General features: G+C 37.0%; 1 protein-coding gene across 1 annotated transcript; it reads left to right on the top strand.

The window, feature by feature from the left end:
* Positions 1 to 13,466: 13,466 nt before the first annotated feature.
* Positions 13,467 to 16,705, top strand: Alp-m_6 (membrane-bound alkaline phosphatase). The gene is made up of 3 exons (XM_011180551.3): positions 13,467 to 13,643; positions 15,047 to 16,212; positions 16,278 to 16,705. The coding sequence occupies exons 1-3, from the start codon at positions 13,571 to 13,573 to the stop codon at positions 16,605 to 16,607; spliced, it is 1,569 nt and encodes a 522-aa protein (XP_011178853.2). The 5' UTR covers positions 13,467 to 13,570; the 3' UTR covers positions 16,608 to 16,705.
* Positions 16,706 to 17,361: the final 656 nt, after the last annotated feature.

Here is a 17,361-nt window from a genome sequence, read left to right as displayed (position 1 = left end):
CAAATAAAGACGTGATAACTTAGCACGCCTACACACACGACAGGTCTACACATGCATACATATATGTAAGTCTATATATGCATCTATATAGGTATGTATGTAACGGTGTGTGTCTGTAAAATGCAATGGATTGCGTGCATGTAACAAACGGTAGCGGCAAATAGGATTAAGTTGAACGATAAAATCACCATGTCAATGCAAACACATGGAATATATAGTTTGTGTATTTATATATGAATGATTGTATACTTACATATACATATTTATATTCAGATAGCAATTGTAACTTATTTGAGGTTAACCTGCAAGGAAAATCTTAAGTATGTATCTAGTTCGAACCTGGTATAACTTTGTCACATTTGCACCAGTTTTCGTTTGAGTGCCTCATTCCAAAATTTTTAAGATGTAAACTAAATTTGAGAAATCCTGCTTTTCTCGGGTAATTTCTGGGAATTCCTATACCGTTGCTTTCAAGGGAAGAAAATTGTTTCATTTTTAGAAAGATTTACTTAACATTGAAGTCAAAGTAGAAGTGAAAATTTCGTATACCTGGTAACCAGTATCAACAATGTCAGCCTCGAAATCCAGCGCAGAATCGCTCTTGCCAATAGGTGCTACTTTGGACTGAGTTGGCAAATAAAAGTAAAGTCCTCTCTCGGCGAACCAAAATCAAACTTTACAAGTCGCTTATCATTCCCGTCCTGCTTTATGGTGCAGAAGCTTGGACGATGTCAACATCAGATGAGACGACACTAGAAGTTTTCGAGAGGAAAATTTTGCGCAAGCTTTAGGGTCCTCAGAACATTGGCAACAGCGAATACCGCAGACGATGGAACGATGAGCTGTACGAGCTATACGACGACATTGACATAGTTCAGCGAATAAAAAGACAGCGGCTACGCTGGCTAGGAGGAAGCCGAGGAAGGGCCCCACTCCGTTGGAGGGACCAGGTGGAGAGCGACCTGGTTACATTTGGGATCTCCAACTGGCGCCGAACTGCGAAGAGAGAGGTGGCGCACTATCGTCGATTCGGCTATAACCGGCTGAACGGTTGCAATGCCAATCACATACATACATTCATACATTAGAAAGAAAGCTTCAATGTGAATAAAGCGGCCTAAATGAAGCAAACATTTTTGATTCACTTGTCACTAGGTCATTCTGAAACTAACCAGAACGATATTCATTATACTCTAATGAAGTCGGTTGTCGGAACAAATAAAGACCTGTTAAAAAACAATCTGTTCAAAAAAGTGTCATAAAAGCATACATTTTTCGAAACCAGTGTAGAAACGACAAAGTAGACACTGTTATACTATGGCATTCCCATCTAGTTGCTGCCTTTCTTCACTTCTTATGGCAATCTTTATCACGTTCAATAACAATAAATATTTTGAACTATTTTGCATCTTTAATTTTTTTGGTGCTATATGCCGGATATTTTCGATCAAAAAAAAAAAGAAAACACTTTTACTTTCTGGACCGAATCAACGCCTGCGGTATGCTGCTGAAACGGAACGAACTCGACCCATTTTTGAAGCGGATGATTACTGGCGCCGGAAAATGGATCACATACGACAATATCAAGCGAAAACGGTCATTGCCGAATGGTGGCCAAGCCGGGATTGACGGCCTTGCTGTTTGTTTGGGGGGATTGGAAGGGAATCATACAGCTGCTCCCATATGGCCAGAGATTAATTCTACCATCTACTGCGAACAACTGGACCATTTGAAGCAAGCTATCTTCCAGAAATGGCCAACAGGAAGGGTGTAGGGTTCCACCAGGACAACGCCAGACCACACACTTCGTTGATCACTTGTCAGAAGTTACGGGAGCTCGGATGGGAGGTTTTATAGCATGTACCATATAGACCTGACATAGCGCCAAGTGATTACCACCTGTTCCTGTCCATAGCGAATGACTTTGGTGGTGTAAAGTAGAATTCAAGAGAAACTTGTGAAAAGTGGCTGTCCGAGTTCTTCGTAAATAAGGATGGGGGCTTCTACGCGGGGGGTATTATGAAGTTGCCGTCTATATGGAAACGATGGAAACGAATTAAAAGATACAGCCGAAAAAGTATGTATCGCCTTTTTAATGGAATTCCTAGAAGATTGTAATGAATGGAGCCGAAAGGAACTAGTAACGAAATAGTTAATAAATATTATATTTTTCTGCTGGGTATAGTCACTTATATTTAATAATATAAATACATACGGCAAGTACATAAATGGGCTAATCTAGTCCATTTCATTTAGTTTAGTGTGGTTGAAATTGATATTTGATTCATGTGAAGCATTTGTAATTATTTGTTACAATGTACCATGAAAGCGACACGAATTTATCGATTGTAATAAGAACAATATTGCAACCGAGTTTATGTATTTGATAAATGTACGTCAAAGTTTATCTCTTGCTCTGGTGGCTTCTTAATGTTTATTTCTAAAAATTAATGTTTTTGTTTCTAAGTTTAAAAACGCTTTTGTTGGGCTGGTATATACATATTCCACTCTAAGGAAGACAGCTTTTATAGAAATGTTTTCCAGAAATTTTGGAAACCTCGCGACTTTAGACTTTTGTCAATCGAGTTTTTGAGCTTTTCTTTCATAACTTTTTTAATATATTTATTTTTTTTTTTGTTTCTTGTTTCTTGTATTTATAAAGAATATTTGAATAAAACTGCATCGACACATTTTTCTAAAAAGCTTCTTTTATATTCAAACCAACGGAAACAGGGGTGTATGTAGACATTTGTCGGCCACTGTATATGCATGTCTACCTTTAACACAGCCTATGTCGATTACTAAAATTTTGGTAGCTCGAGAGTACATCGGTAAGATTAAGATAATTTTTTTTGAATTCCCAATCGATCATTTATTTCAAACTGTCCTATAGTCCATACAGCAATGTACAACAATTTTTTCAGTACTATATACCAAGCGGCCCCTTGTGCTCAATTCTTTTACATCGTATACTATGCAGTCGAATTAAGTCACGAATGTGGGCAAATAAAGTAAAGTGTGTAATTAATTTTCGCAAACATTTGTTTTCACACATACAAAGAGTGGCCAGGCATGCAAGCTTCCATGCCAAATGATTGAGTGCAATCGATTTTTGCATTACTCAAGCTTCGTTGGCTTGCTTTATTACTCTTAACCGCAATAAAATCGATGAGCTGACAATTAAAGAAAGACCGATTGATAACTTGGATATTCTACGTGTGTACATAGATTTCTATGGTTTATAAGCTATTTATAAAATTATGTGGAAATTGCGATGAAGTCTCTATATATAAAATGCGAACCACTTCCCGATCGAGGTAAGAAGTTAAATTACATTAGAGTTGGTCCTAAATATTGGTGTGGGTAAGCCTATGCCCAGTCACTAAGTCCATCGAATCAAATTTATTTCCGTGACATATCTTCTTTCGTTCACTTGTCATAGAGAAAGAGAGTGAACTCTCTGTTAGTCCTTTTTAAATAATCGAACTGCGAGTACTTCCTTAGAAATTACATTAAATTGCTTCAATTAAGCAATTATAAAGGAAGAAAAATAAACAAAAAACCGTTATCTGCAAGTTTCATGGACGCACCCGCAGCTGTTGAAAAGTTCAGCAGCTCCCAGCCAATCTAGCGAAGTGAGTGCTTTTGTATATATTTATCGGACATTTTTGCAAATCTGACTGTTATTCCGCGTTGACCTACTTCTTTGCAATTTGAATTGTTAATTTCGGATGGTAAATGGAACACACAGCTACGCATTTGCCTGAAGAACGAAGCGCTGACAGCCATATCCTCACTTGACTATAGAGACACGGGTGCTACGATATTGTTATTTACCGATTCATGTAAAATGTATGCGAAATAGTGGGAAGAAGAATGTGATTCACCACACGGTTGCTATATGGCAATGGCAACCAATATGGGCAGAATACAAACATACATACATATATGCATGCATTTGTAGGCAACAATTTGTTATTGATTTCTTTACTATGACATATGTATTTGTATGAGTGTGTGCGTGCGCAAATGTGACACTCCTTTCTGCTTGAATAATTCATATATTATTGCATTAATTTGTTGTTTTTCAGATTTTGATTGAAGCATAATTTTGTCCACACCGAACGAGCAGTGATACATACATATGTACATACATATTTTATAAAAAAAAGTTTTTACCGTAATACAATGGGTGGACAAGGTTCTGTGGTCAATAACCTAAATACACAATTGCATATAAAATTGAAGACTGATTTTCATAGCAATTCTATAGTGTTGCTTAAAAAAATTAAACAAATAAATCCGTATAAAATAAACATAACCTAAAAAAATATTACATACCAATTTAGAAGTTTATTTTGATTAACCAATGCTATTGTGATTTAAAACGTTTGAGATATCATCCCTCAATTCGAAAACTTTTTTAAAATTGCAGAAACAGCTGTTATTGATACTCCCATCTCTTAGGAACATCTCTCCGCGTTGGAACAGACTGACTTAGTCGTTAGAGATATTAAAGTAAGTCCATTTATCTTTCGAATAATCTCGGGCACTTAAGATATCATTCAATCTTAGGTCGTATTCCCCACCATTATCCTTACATCCGAGTTTTCTGCTATAATTGTATCTTGTGGTCTTCCGGAAAGGATGCAAAATGTGTACTGGGTACTTGGACAAAGTTGCGTACCTCTTATCAAGTCCTTACTTTACAGCAACCAAAATTCAGAAATGAATCCATTGTGAACAAAAATACCAGAGTTTACTTCACTTATCTCCAAGGAGAGAGATTTTTTGTGTGGCGATTCATAGGGCAGATCAAATACTATTCACTCTATGTAGTATATGTATATATGTGGAATGATTCTAAACTTAGTCTAAAGTTGTTTCAAAAGATTGTGAAATTGCGATAAACATGCATTGGGTTCCTCGACACAACAGTGATAGTCAAACCTTATAGTAGGATGCCTTTGTCTACGAGGAGATATTTAATCGAAAAACATGTTGCTTGCTCATCAGGCAAGCATACGTGGCCTGAATGGAATAAGAGCCGCACATGCCGACTATTGAAGTTTAACATTCTCGACGATATCACAAAAATTGCACATATAAAACTTTATCAAGACCATAAAGTGGTTCAGAGATGATGTAATAGTGTGACGGGATTGAAGTATCGGTGGGTTCACAATGGGCCTCCCAAAGGCCTAGATGTGTCGACAACCACTATATATAAGCGAACTAAACCTGTTTCTAAGTTTGGATCTATTTATTTTTAAATCGGAAATTACAAGAGATTTTCGATTTTTATGACGACTAGAACATACAAATTGAAATGGCTTGTCCATCAATGTTAAAAATTTATCTGACTATATTGAATTTTCTAGAATCATTATTGAAAAACTACCGTTAAATGTTTATGACCTCATCAAAGAGAATGACGATTGATAATTGTGCTTGACAATGTATTAATTGAGCCTAGGTATTAATTATCGGGACAAAAATATCAGGCGTTTCTAAATACTATACATGATGGATGGAATCGAATAAGGCCTACCTTTCTATATCAGGGGCCTGACGGCTTTTATACAATTTTCTCCATTTTAATTTACAAAAATTATTAAAAGAAAAACTCTTGTCATAAAACTAGCCGTCACTGTAGAAATAAATTTGCTTTGAAAAAAAAAACTGTAAGCGATTTGAAAATAAAGCCTATCGAATAAAAATAAATAACATCAAATACAAATATCTATGAGTGTATGGATTTGCAAATTTTATGTTAATTGACTCATTGTTAATATCGAAAATTTATGCGTGCATTTGCAATTCGGTTTTAGTAATTTTATTATATAATTCAGCATAATACAAGGGGGGTTTGATAGGTCAGTGGGTTTTGGTCCTTACAATATAAAGCGAACGTTTGAAATTATCTTTGGAACAATATCGGATATATAACAGAAACTCAAGGAAAATTTCGTCGATGATTCATTAACTGTTAACCCACTTCGAAACCAACGCTGAACTGCCGGATTGAATCCTGGCATTCTTGAGTTTAGCCTGATCCAATTAATGATGAAATAAGTTTGTCAGTCAACAAAGATTATAAAGATGTTCTCAATATCAAGAAGTGATAGATGCGTTCATATGTGATTTGAGTTGTATGAAGAAGCCGTGTTATGAGGATCTTGGCAAATTTCCTCATTTCTGATAAATTAAAAATTTCAGTCTTATCACACCAACCTCGTTTGCTGTACAGACACGCTTTTGTTGCTGCAGTGTTATTTATTGTACTCGTATTCAAATGAGCATGCGAACAATGAAAACAATAACAATGATTACGAATGTAAATAAATGTACCAATCCAATAGTAAACAAATCAGTTAAATTAAATTTACATTTCCACACAAAGCGATCGTACATACATACATACATAAATTACGGTGAAATTATGGAAATTGTGTATTTACGCGTATATTTGAAATCACGCGAGACCTTCGCCCCCCTACCACCATTCACACGACGATAATGGTATTGAATTTTGTTCAATTATTTGGACATATTTAATTAAGCCGAGTAAAGTAATTACCGTTTTAACTGTGGATTACTTAAATTGTTTATTCAAATTTTTTTAAGTCCAATTGCATTCAAATTTTATTTTTTCGTTCATTTATTAAAAAAAACATGGATTTAACAGTTAATAAAAGTAATTGAATTAATGGAGATAATTAAATTGTGCTAATGTATCACTCATACTGTGTTTAAGTGTTTTCAAAAGACACTTTTTTCTGCTATTGTGGTAGGTATATTTTCCATAAAAAGGGAGATCCCACAATCAGCGCCAATTACCGTGGGATCAGCCTCCTAAATATCGCATACAAGGTTCTATCGAGCGTACTGTGTGAAAGACTAAAGCCCACCGTCAACGAACTGATTGGACCTTATCAGTGTGGCTTTAGACCTGGAAAATCGACAACTGACCAGATATTCACCATGCGCCAAATTTTGGAGAAGACCCGTGAAAAGAAGATCGACACACACCACCTTTTTGTCGATTTTAAAGCTGCTTTCGACAGCACGAAAAGGAGCTGCCTTTATGCCGCGATGTCTGAATTTGGTATCCCCGAAAAACTAATACGGCTATGTAAGCTGACGTTGAGCAACACCAAAAGCTCCGTCAGGATTGGGAAGGACCTCTCCGAGCCGTTCGATACCAAACGAGGTTTCAGACTGACTCATTATCGTGCGACTTCTTTAACCTGATGCTGGAAAAAATTATAAGAGCTGCAGAGCTAAACAGAGAAGGTACAATCTTCTACAAGAGTGTACAGCTCCTGGCGTACGCCGATGATATTGATATCATCGGAAGCAACAACCGCGCCGTTTGTTTTGCTTTTTCCCGCATGGATAAGGAGGCGAAGCAAATGGGTCTGGAAGTGAATGAGGACAAGACGAAATATCTCCTGTCATCAAGCAAACAGCCGGCGCATTCAAAATAAGCGAGTGAGATTTTTAAATTATATAATTTCTTAGATTTATTAGAATGAATCCATAGAATTTGATATAATAGATTTCTATGTGTGTATGTTTCTCAAGTTTATAATTTATGTTTGGTTCTACAGCTCTTGCAGGCACCGTTTTAACAGTCACAATTATGACTTCGAAAGGGAATAGAGGTAATATACAAAATTATTATTACTTTTACACGGATGTCCTTAGAGAACCCAATAAAACACGTACCTTTAACAACTTTTCCATAAATTCTATGAGACCTTTGGCTAACATAGTTACTCATTTAAGCGTGTAGGTGTTTATAACAGTGGAACTATGCCTTTATACCATTGTAATATAATTTACATGAGGAAATAAAATAAATAAACACCCATGACAAATAAGAAGTTCAAAGTAAAATTGAATTGCGGAGTACTAGCGCTCCCACAGGCTTTGGAGCACGTACTCAAAAACACGTGTGTATGTATATATGTATGTATATGTAAAAGTTTATGACTACATTTAAAGGTGCATGCGTAACATTACAAACGAAATTTACATATTTCAACCATTAATCCACTGCATGCAGATCCTTTTTGGCCTTCCGGCTACACCTTCGTGCACGTGCTTTATTGCCAATTTCTAACAACTCCACAACTTTCACCTACCGAAGACCACCTCACGAAGTGGTATCATGTAATATTTTATATACTTATACAATATATATTTGATATGAATGCATGCCTTTTGGAAAATTTTTGCATATTTTTGTGTGTTTGTATTCCTTTTGTTGCCAAACTAAAACAATTCGACTCCATTACACTTTTGTTCGTCTTTTCGTCTTGCCATGGTTTGAAAGTGGTCGGTATCCATTAGAAAGAAAAGCACAAATTTTGTATTTTTATTTTGTTACTTTACACCAACAAAAATATTGCTGTACAAATGCTGACAACCGCATTTACATACACATATATACATATGTACCTTTGCTTTATTCGCTGTTATGTAAATGAGCACTAAATAAATTTGATGATGTTTACATCGCTCGGGTATTTTAAGAATTTTTTACATTTTATATTTTCTCCTCCTTTAATTTGGATGATGGATAACGACATGCAAATAGAATTTGGGTTAATTCAGTTGCAATATAATCCGACTTATTCACATATATGGACTTTTTTCTGAGATATAAAAAACCCCTCTGTAAATGGAGAGCTGCCCTACTAGCTGTCGAAAGAAACAGATGCGTTTGACATTTTCGAGTAATTTTATGTAATGTAAATTACCCTTCAAAAGTCGTATGAACGCCTAAAACAGAGAAGTGAACCCCATATTCGATGTGTTTTTAGCCAGATAAGGCCGACTATACTGTCAAAAGTTGTTCATTTCTTAAGTTGTAGTCGAAGTAAGCAAACTATCTCTATGTCGTCGTATAAATCGTACAGCTCATCGTTCCATCGTCTGCGGTATTCGCCGTTGCCTATGTTTAAAGGACCATGGGGTCATATGCAGAAGTTGACGCAAGTGAGGAAAGTTTCTGATTGTTTTTCAACTGTGAGTTCCCAGGAACGATTCTTCCCATGCAGTCTATGTATCCATGCAGTCTATGTATCCACGAGTGGATGTCCGGTATTAGTCTGTGGGTCCAACGTCCTTTGGTTGAGGTTTCCCACCGTTGCTGCCACTTCGTGATGCTCGCGTTAATTCATCTCCCTTTATGTCAATTGGGGGCATGCTGGCCAGCACTTCAGCAGCATCGCTGGATATGGTTCGAAAGCACTTATTACTCTTATTGCAGACAGTCTATATATTGGGTTTATTGGTCTAGCATACGCTTTAATATCTAACGCCTGGATTCATATTGGTGCCGCATACAAAATTACAGAGGTCATAGCCTTTGCAATTAAAAATCTTCGGCTGGAACGCATGCAGCCTCTATTCGCCATCATTCTTGATAGGGCGTTATAAATTTTGTTTGCTTTGTTTGACGAGTACGCCAAATGCTCCTTGAATTTTAGTCTTGAGTCTAGTAAAGGGTGATTTTTTAAGAGCTTGATAACTTTTTAAAAAAAAAAAACGCATAAAATTTGCAAAATCTCATCGGTTCTTTATTTGAAACGTTAGATTGGTTCATGACATTTACTTTTTGAAGATAATTTCATTTAAATGTTGACCGCGGCTGCGTCTTAGGTGGTCCATTCGGAAAGTCCAATTTTGGGCAACTTTTTCGAGCATTTCGGCCGGAATAGCCCGAATTTCTTCGGAAATGTTGTCTTCCAAAGCTGGAATAGTTGCTGGCTTATTTCTGTAGACTTTAGACTTGACGTAGCCCCACAAAAAATAGTCTAAAGGCGTTAAATCGCATGATCTTGGTGGCCAACTTACGGGTCCATTTCTTGAGATGAATTGTTCTCCGAAGTTTTCCCTCAAAATGGCCATAGAATCGCGAGCTGTGTGGCATGTAGCGCCATCTTGTTGAAACCACATGTCAACCAAGTTCAGTTCTTCCATTTTTGGCAACAAAAAGTTTGTTAGCATCGAACGATAGCGATCGCCATTCACCGTAACGTTGCGTCCAACAGCATCTTTGAAAAAATACGGTCCAATGATTCCACCAGCGTACAAACCACACCAAACAGTGCATTTTTCGGGATGCATGGGCAGTTCTTGAACGGCTTCTGGTTGCTCTTCACCCCAAATGCGGCAATTTTGCTTATTTACGTAGCCATTCAACCAGAAATGAGCCTCATCGCTGAACAAAATTTGTCGATAAAAACATTTCGAACCGAACACTGATTTTGGTAATAAAATTCAATGATTTGCAAGCGTTGCTCGTTAGTAAGTCTATTCATGATGAAATGTCAAAGCATACTGAGCATCCTTCTCTTTGACACCATGTCTGAAATCCCACGTGATCTGTCAAATACTAATGCATGAAAATCCTAACCTCAAAAAAATCACCCGTTATTTCCCCTAGGTACTTCAGCTGTGGCTGTGAAGTAATCTCCTATAGTCAGAGTTATTGTTTCCTCAATTTTTCTTGTGCTTATGAGCAGTACTTCAGTTTTATGCTCTGCTACCACTATGAGGTCGTCAGCATATGCTATTAATTTTACGCTCCTTGGTTGTTCTATTCTTAGCAGCCCGTCATACATTAGATTCCACAAGAGGGGACCTAAAACCGATCCTTGCGGTACTCCACTCGAAATAAAATAGCTCTTAGTGCCTTCGTCCGTATCGAATATCAGCCTTCTGTTCTTAAAATATCTCATTATTATGTTAATGAGGTATTGGGGAGCGCGTATTTTGTATAATGTGTCAATAATGTTTGCCCATTTTGCGGAGTTGAACGCGTTCTTAACATCCAGGGTAATCAGTGCGCAGTATTTTTTTTGTACCACCTTTCCATCTTTTTCCACTGACTGCACCTTTTGCAGTGTCAACGACTTCCTTTAGTACGTCGATAGTGGATCTTCATTTTATAAAACCGTATTGTTTCTCTGATAATCCGCCTTCTTCCAGGATTGCTAAGTATTCGAGACATGATATCAACGTAGAAACCCTTCCATAATGTTTTTTGTATACGACCCTACAGACAGAAGGAATTTTTGCTAAGATAAATCGAAGAGAAGTCTAAGGAAGCATATTCCGTTATAAATATGTATAAGTTCGATGAAACCAATCAAATAAGATTTTAAGACTATAAACAACAGTAGTAATCTTGGTATGAGAAAAACTCGAAAACTATTTCGAGCATAATATTATCTCTTTATTAAGAACAGAGTAAAAAGGCCCGTTATCATCAAAATGTGATAAAATGACAAGACTTTTCAGTATTTCGGCAATACCAACGTGTCAGGACAAACACAAACTTCAATAATCGGTCGAATTAATTTCACATTCGAGCTCTCACAGTAAGTAATTTGCATTTGATATTGCGAGCACACCTCAATGTAAAAGCGGAGATTAGGCGCACCGAGTGGCGTACAAAATTTAATGGCAACCAAATCCTCAATTTCGTCGTGAAATTCGAGTAGACGCTTACTGCACAGTAAGCTAATATTGTCATATGTTCGATGTCTTAGCACCCACCCACACACACACACACATATGAACAATTTATCTAAATGTGCATATGACTCGCATAACTGTACATATGTATTAACCCCACAAATGGCTCTTTTTACTAGGCGACACTTGAAATCTTCAACTTTTGATGTTTTTGTCAGTTGCACAGCGCACATGTCACTTACACACACACAAACACAAACGCATGCATTAAAATGTCATTTTGATGGCAGCTGCCGGCATTTGGCAGAAACAGGTCATAAGCAGAAGCGCTGCAACGGATGTGTAACATTATTTCCGCATGAACGCCATTTTCAATGGCACTTCCCACGCGTGTGGAACGTGTTGGCGTAATGCTGAAAAGCGCCACACAAATGTTTGCCGAAGTACTACATGTGTTTGCCGAGACCACATTGTACACGTAGAACATTTATTGGCAAGAAAGGCGGCTTTCAAATAGACATTATTGCGGATCAAAGTATGCAGGTGACTATTGGAGGTGAAAAGATGAACATAAAGGTGCATGTCGCTATAGTATTAGCAGTAGGCTGGTAATATTCTTTCTTCGCACTTTCTTCTTCTTCATCACTTCAACCCAACCATGTGAAGTCAGGTGGTTTAAACAAAGCGACTATAAAGAGTATGAAGCAATGATTCTTCTGGACCATATTGATTCCTTTTTGAGAGGGTGCGTTTAGTGTTCAAATACATAGGAAATATGAATGGAAACCCTGACATTCAAAGCAATCAAAGGATGGTTACCATAAGAATATATGATTTAAACGTCATCGACAATTTTTGACTCGGATCAAACTTGTATCCAAACTTTTAATTTCAATAGTGATATGCATACCTTAAGGTCCAGACCCAATGCTGGCTGGCTTTACTTGCTTTGCTGTGAGAACTATCAAAACTGAATAGAACTATACTAGAGCATATGAAAAGAGAAAAAATGGAGCTTTGCTTCAAGCGCTTGAAGTTACGATTAGATCTATGCTCTATTTGCCAGCGCTTTTGGCGCTTTTAACATTTGATATTGTAACTAGGGTTACCAGTTTGGGCAAAATGTACCATTGATGCTACATTGGCACACAAATATTTATCACATATGCGTTTGCCAGTACAAATAGTTAAAATGAATATTTAAAATATTTGATATTTGTATGTAGACATTTACAAAGAGTTTATAATAATATAACATTTAACATGAAACTATTAGCAAGTTTCTGATTTACCAAAAATAAAGTGTGTGGCAACAGTGATTGTGACATTATTTTGAAAGCGTTCAAAGCGTTCATTTGGTCATACAAGCATTCAAAGTACGCAAAGTCAACGAAAGCAAGTAAAGCCAGCCAGCATTGGGTCTGGACCTTTACATCGTCGAAAAATTAATTTAATCAGACTTAGCAGAGCTTAGTGTCACACAGAAAATCATTCAAATGGCAATCATTGTAATAACTAATAACCTTCATGATAATATAAAATTGCTGTTACTAAGAGTACAAAGCTCCTTTGCCAGTCGAAACCATTCTGAAGACTAAGAAGAAGACCAAATATTTATCTCCCGGACTACACTATATGCCGTAAATTAGAATAGCTATAACTACGATTCGCAATAAATGTGTCTAAAGATTACGAAATTGAATACTAATTGAAAATTGTCAAAAAAAAATTAACCAATATATTCACCAAAACACAACAATCACACAGCGATTTCAGTTATCAAGCTAATATTAAAACAGTTATGTATGTATCTACATCATAAATACTCTCATCTAATTTCTATTTGCGATTAATATATTTAATTCAATACCGAATTTACGATTACTGATATTGATTTATTAATGTTTTTTCACGTGTACGATAAGATTAAGTTAAGTATGAACGGTTAAATAACTGCGCGATTGGCCATTATTGCATTTTGACCATTCAGTTCAATTCCGTAAGTTGTTCTCAAATAACACGAAATTCGCAGTCGTTGAAGCGTTAAAGTTTAAATTGTGAAAATTATATTATAGAAATGCGCATAACATTTCTGTTCGTCTTGGCCTTGACGGGTGTCTTTGTTGACGTGGTACTCGCACGTGACAGAGGTGAGAATTGTGAGATGTGAATGTGGTGCAAGTGTAAAACTGTTGAAAAATGTTATTTTTTGACCTTTTGAATTTTTTTTTGTAGAAAACTCACAAAAAGTTGTGGTGAAAACCTAACCAAAGTAAAGCCTAAGAAAGTTTTTCTCACACAAAAAAGGGGTAGAAACTTTAAGGTTTTTAGGTAGTGGACTCAATGTGTTCCAAGCACTGAAGTAGTGCATTACTTTTAGCAAACATTTCGCTGAAATCTCTGTCCTTTGAGACGACTATATAAAGTCATCTCGAGTTCTAGGGCTAACACTACAGTAGCAAACTTTTTAGGTCCCTAAGAAATGACTTATAGGTGCCTTTAAACTTTTCTTTAGGAGTGAATATTAGGAAGTTCTAGTTTGTGTTAAATATTAACTAATTGTCTGAATCCTCTGGTAGATATTATAATATATTCGTTCTATATGTGACTTATTCGAGCCATCAGTGACTCTCAATTTATCCCCATATAACTAAAGTGTTCAATATTGTGAAAGTAACTGAGCTAGAGACCGCCAAATGAAGATTGAATATGATCTGGATATCACAGAATGTGTACAGTATTCTGGCTTTATTTAGTCTGAGAGTTTTATTATTCCGCAGTTCTCTCAAAGGTGACATTTTCGGATCAATATCAGAGATACATATATTTTTTTATTTAGTCAGTGAGTTTTATTTTCTCAGAGATGACCCCTGGATTGGAAAGTTTGATATCGATATTAAAGAAAGTTCTTTTTATTTTGTCATTTATTTTCTTCAAGTTTAACAGGTAATACCTCAAGCAATGTGAGACTTATCTTCTAGAATGGATTATAGAAGACGAATTCATGATGTTTATTGGTTCAAAGGCTTATTCTTATATTATTTACAAAATGTAAGGTGTTTTTTAGAATCTGAAATGTTTTACGACTTTTTGACGCCTTCGATTCAAGGCTTTCAGGAAACGGTTAGCAAATCTGTCCATAACTAGATAGTCCAAATAGTTAAATATATTAATAAATATGTTTGTTAATGTTTCGGTATAAGTTCAATGGGAAATTTATACATCTATCCTCTTATCTCCCATTAACAGAAACCTTGGTAGTATAATTTATTTTACCAACGATTTCGATCATTGTTTCTTGTGTTTGATTAGAAACGGCTTGAAATATAACAGCTATTTGATCAGCTATATTTCATATGAACAACCTATACAACAATAAATTTTATTTAATCTTTCCGCTGAAATATTCGAACCTCCACATCGCTTATCAACACGCCTGACAGACTACTCAACAACGCATGTACTTTACACTTTATAAAGCCTTTAATTAAATATTTATTGTTGCACATGTAGAAAATTTATAATCAAATATTTTACACTACTCCACCAACAGCACATCCACGTAGCAGTTCGACACGACTCGGCTCCGCACCGCACATCACAAACGAAGCCGAACGCGATGCAAGCTATTGGAATGAATTTGCACAGGAGACACTCCAAGAGAAGATCCAACAAGCAGCGAACCTGAATGCAGCTAATGGCGCTAAGAATGTTATAATGTTCTTGGGCGATGGTATGTCCGTGCACACAGTCACAGCTGCGCGCAATCTAATTGGTGACAGCGCAAATCAATTGTCCTTCGAACAGTTCCCCTACTTTGGCTTGTCAAAGACATACTGCGTGGACCGTCAAGTGGCCGATTCCGCGTGCACAGCTACCGCCTATTTGGGTGGAGTGAAGGCCAACTACGGTACGATAGGTGTGAATGCCAAAGTGAAGCGTTACGATTGCACCACCGGTCAGAATCCCGCTAACTTTGTGGAGAGTATCGCCAAGTGGGCACAGGATGCTGGCAAAGATGCGGGTCTGGTGACAACGGCACGTGTAACGCACGCCTCACCGGCTGGCGTGTATGCGCATACAGCCAATCGTGATTGGGAGAATGATGCCAAGGTTTTGGAGAAAGGTGGCTGCAGCGCCAAGGATAATGTGGATATTGCACGTCAGCTGGTCGAATGGGATGTGGGTAAAAAGTTGAAGGTTGTTATGGGCGGTGGACGACGCAATTTCATTAACACTACCGTTAACGATGAGGAAGGCTTGCCTGGTCATCGTACAGATGGACGCAATCTTATACAGGATTGGTTGAAGGATAAACAAGCGAACAAACAGCAAGCGGCTTATGTGTGGAGCAAGAAGGGTTTGAGTTTGGTTGATTTGGATAAAACTGAATATCTGTTGGGTTTGTTTGCCAGCTCGCATTGCCCGTACAATGGTGATTTACAACGCAGCAACTACAAACTGGTCAAACCATCGTTAACCGAGATGACCGAGGCGGCAATTAAAGTGTTGCAAAAGAATAAGAATGGCTATTTCCTCTTCGTCGAAGGTGCACGCATCGATATGGCACATCACGATACACGCGCACGTAAATCTTTGGAGGATACTGTGGAATTTGCACGCGCCATTGAACGTGCGCGCGATATGACCTCAGAGGAGGACACACTTATCGTCGTGACGTCAGATCACTCGCACACCATGACCGTTAATGGTTATCCTGTAAGTACAAAATTAATTACTTAATAATCTCAAATATATATAACCTCATTTATGTGTCTCTGCAGTATCGCGATCAACCAATCACTGGTTTATCCAATGCGCTTGGCGATGACGATTTGCCATACACCATCTTGTCCTATGCCAATGGTCCTGGTTTCAGCAACACCTACCATGACAAAGCGGGTCGCAAAGAAATCACACCTGAGGAGACCGAAAATGTGCGTTTTGAATACCCGGCCACAGCACCTTTGAGTTCGGAAACACATGGCGGTGATGATGTGGGTGTTTTCGCCTCCGGACCGTTTGCTCAATACTTCAGCGGCAACTATGAACAGTCAAATATTCCCGCTATGATGGCACGCGCTCTCAATGTCGGACCTTTTGCTAATCTGTAAATTACTGGTCCATAATGAAAATTATACGAAATGCTCTGCATTTATGTGCCACAAAGTATTTATAAATAAAATTTTACTCTTTTAAACTATAAAATAAACTGACAGTTTGCTCTTAATTGGTAAGTGAGGTACTCAAGAGTGGCAAGTGGATTTTTGTTTGACAGCGCTTTACTACTTAAAGTTGTCCGCTGTCGTAAATATAAAAAAGAAAGAGGATACAAATGTGTATAATATGTGAATGGGTGTGACGTTTGGTCACTCTTACATTTTTAATGGTATATTTTAACTAATTTTTCTCTAAATTAAAATGAGGAATCTGCAAGTGCTGCAGCTTAAGAAGAGTCCGAGTCAACCGCAAAAACTGTGAGATTCTACATTACTTCACCAGACCGCTTATGGTCATTAGAGAAACGGTTTCTCTACGCCCTAGGTTTTTCAGAAGTCTCGAAATTTTTATTTATTTTATTGTTATTTGAAAAAATATTTCAAGATATTGCCTATATCTCTCCTTAAGCAACATTTGATCATTCTTTTAATTATGTTTCTTCAAAGAAGAAAAGATTTGGTTCGAAATGTATATCTTGAAAAAAATTAAAGTCAGGATATGCAGGGAATGCAATAAATAAATGAATATATACACAAATACCTATTTAATCCACGATATCAGATATGGCAAATTCAATTTTAAACATTCCATCAAACTTACACACGTTATAATATATAACCATAGCACGAGTATGATCCCTCTAGAATC

Source organism: Zeugodacus cucurbitae, chromosome 6 (assembly GCF_028554725.1).
Source record: "Zeugodacus cucurbitae isolate PBARC_wt_2022May chromosome 6, idZeuCucr1.2, whole genome shotgun sequence".
In the NCBI taxonomy this organism is placed as follows: Eukaryota; Metazoa; Arthropoda; class Insecta; order Diptera; family Tephritidae; genus Zeugodacus; species Zeugodacus cucurbitae.
The sequence above is the reverse complement of the archived record's forward strand: the minus strand, read 5'-3'. Positions and strand labels throughout refer to the sequence as shown.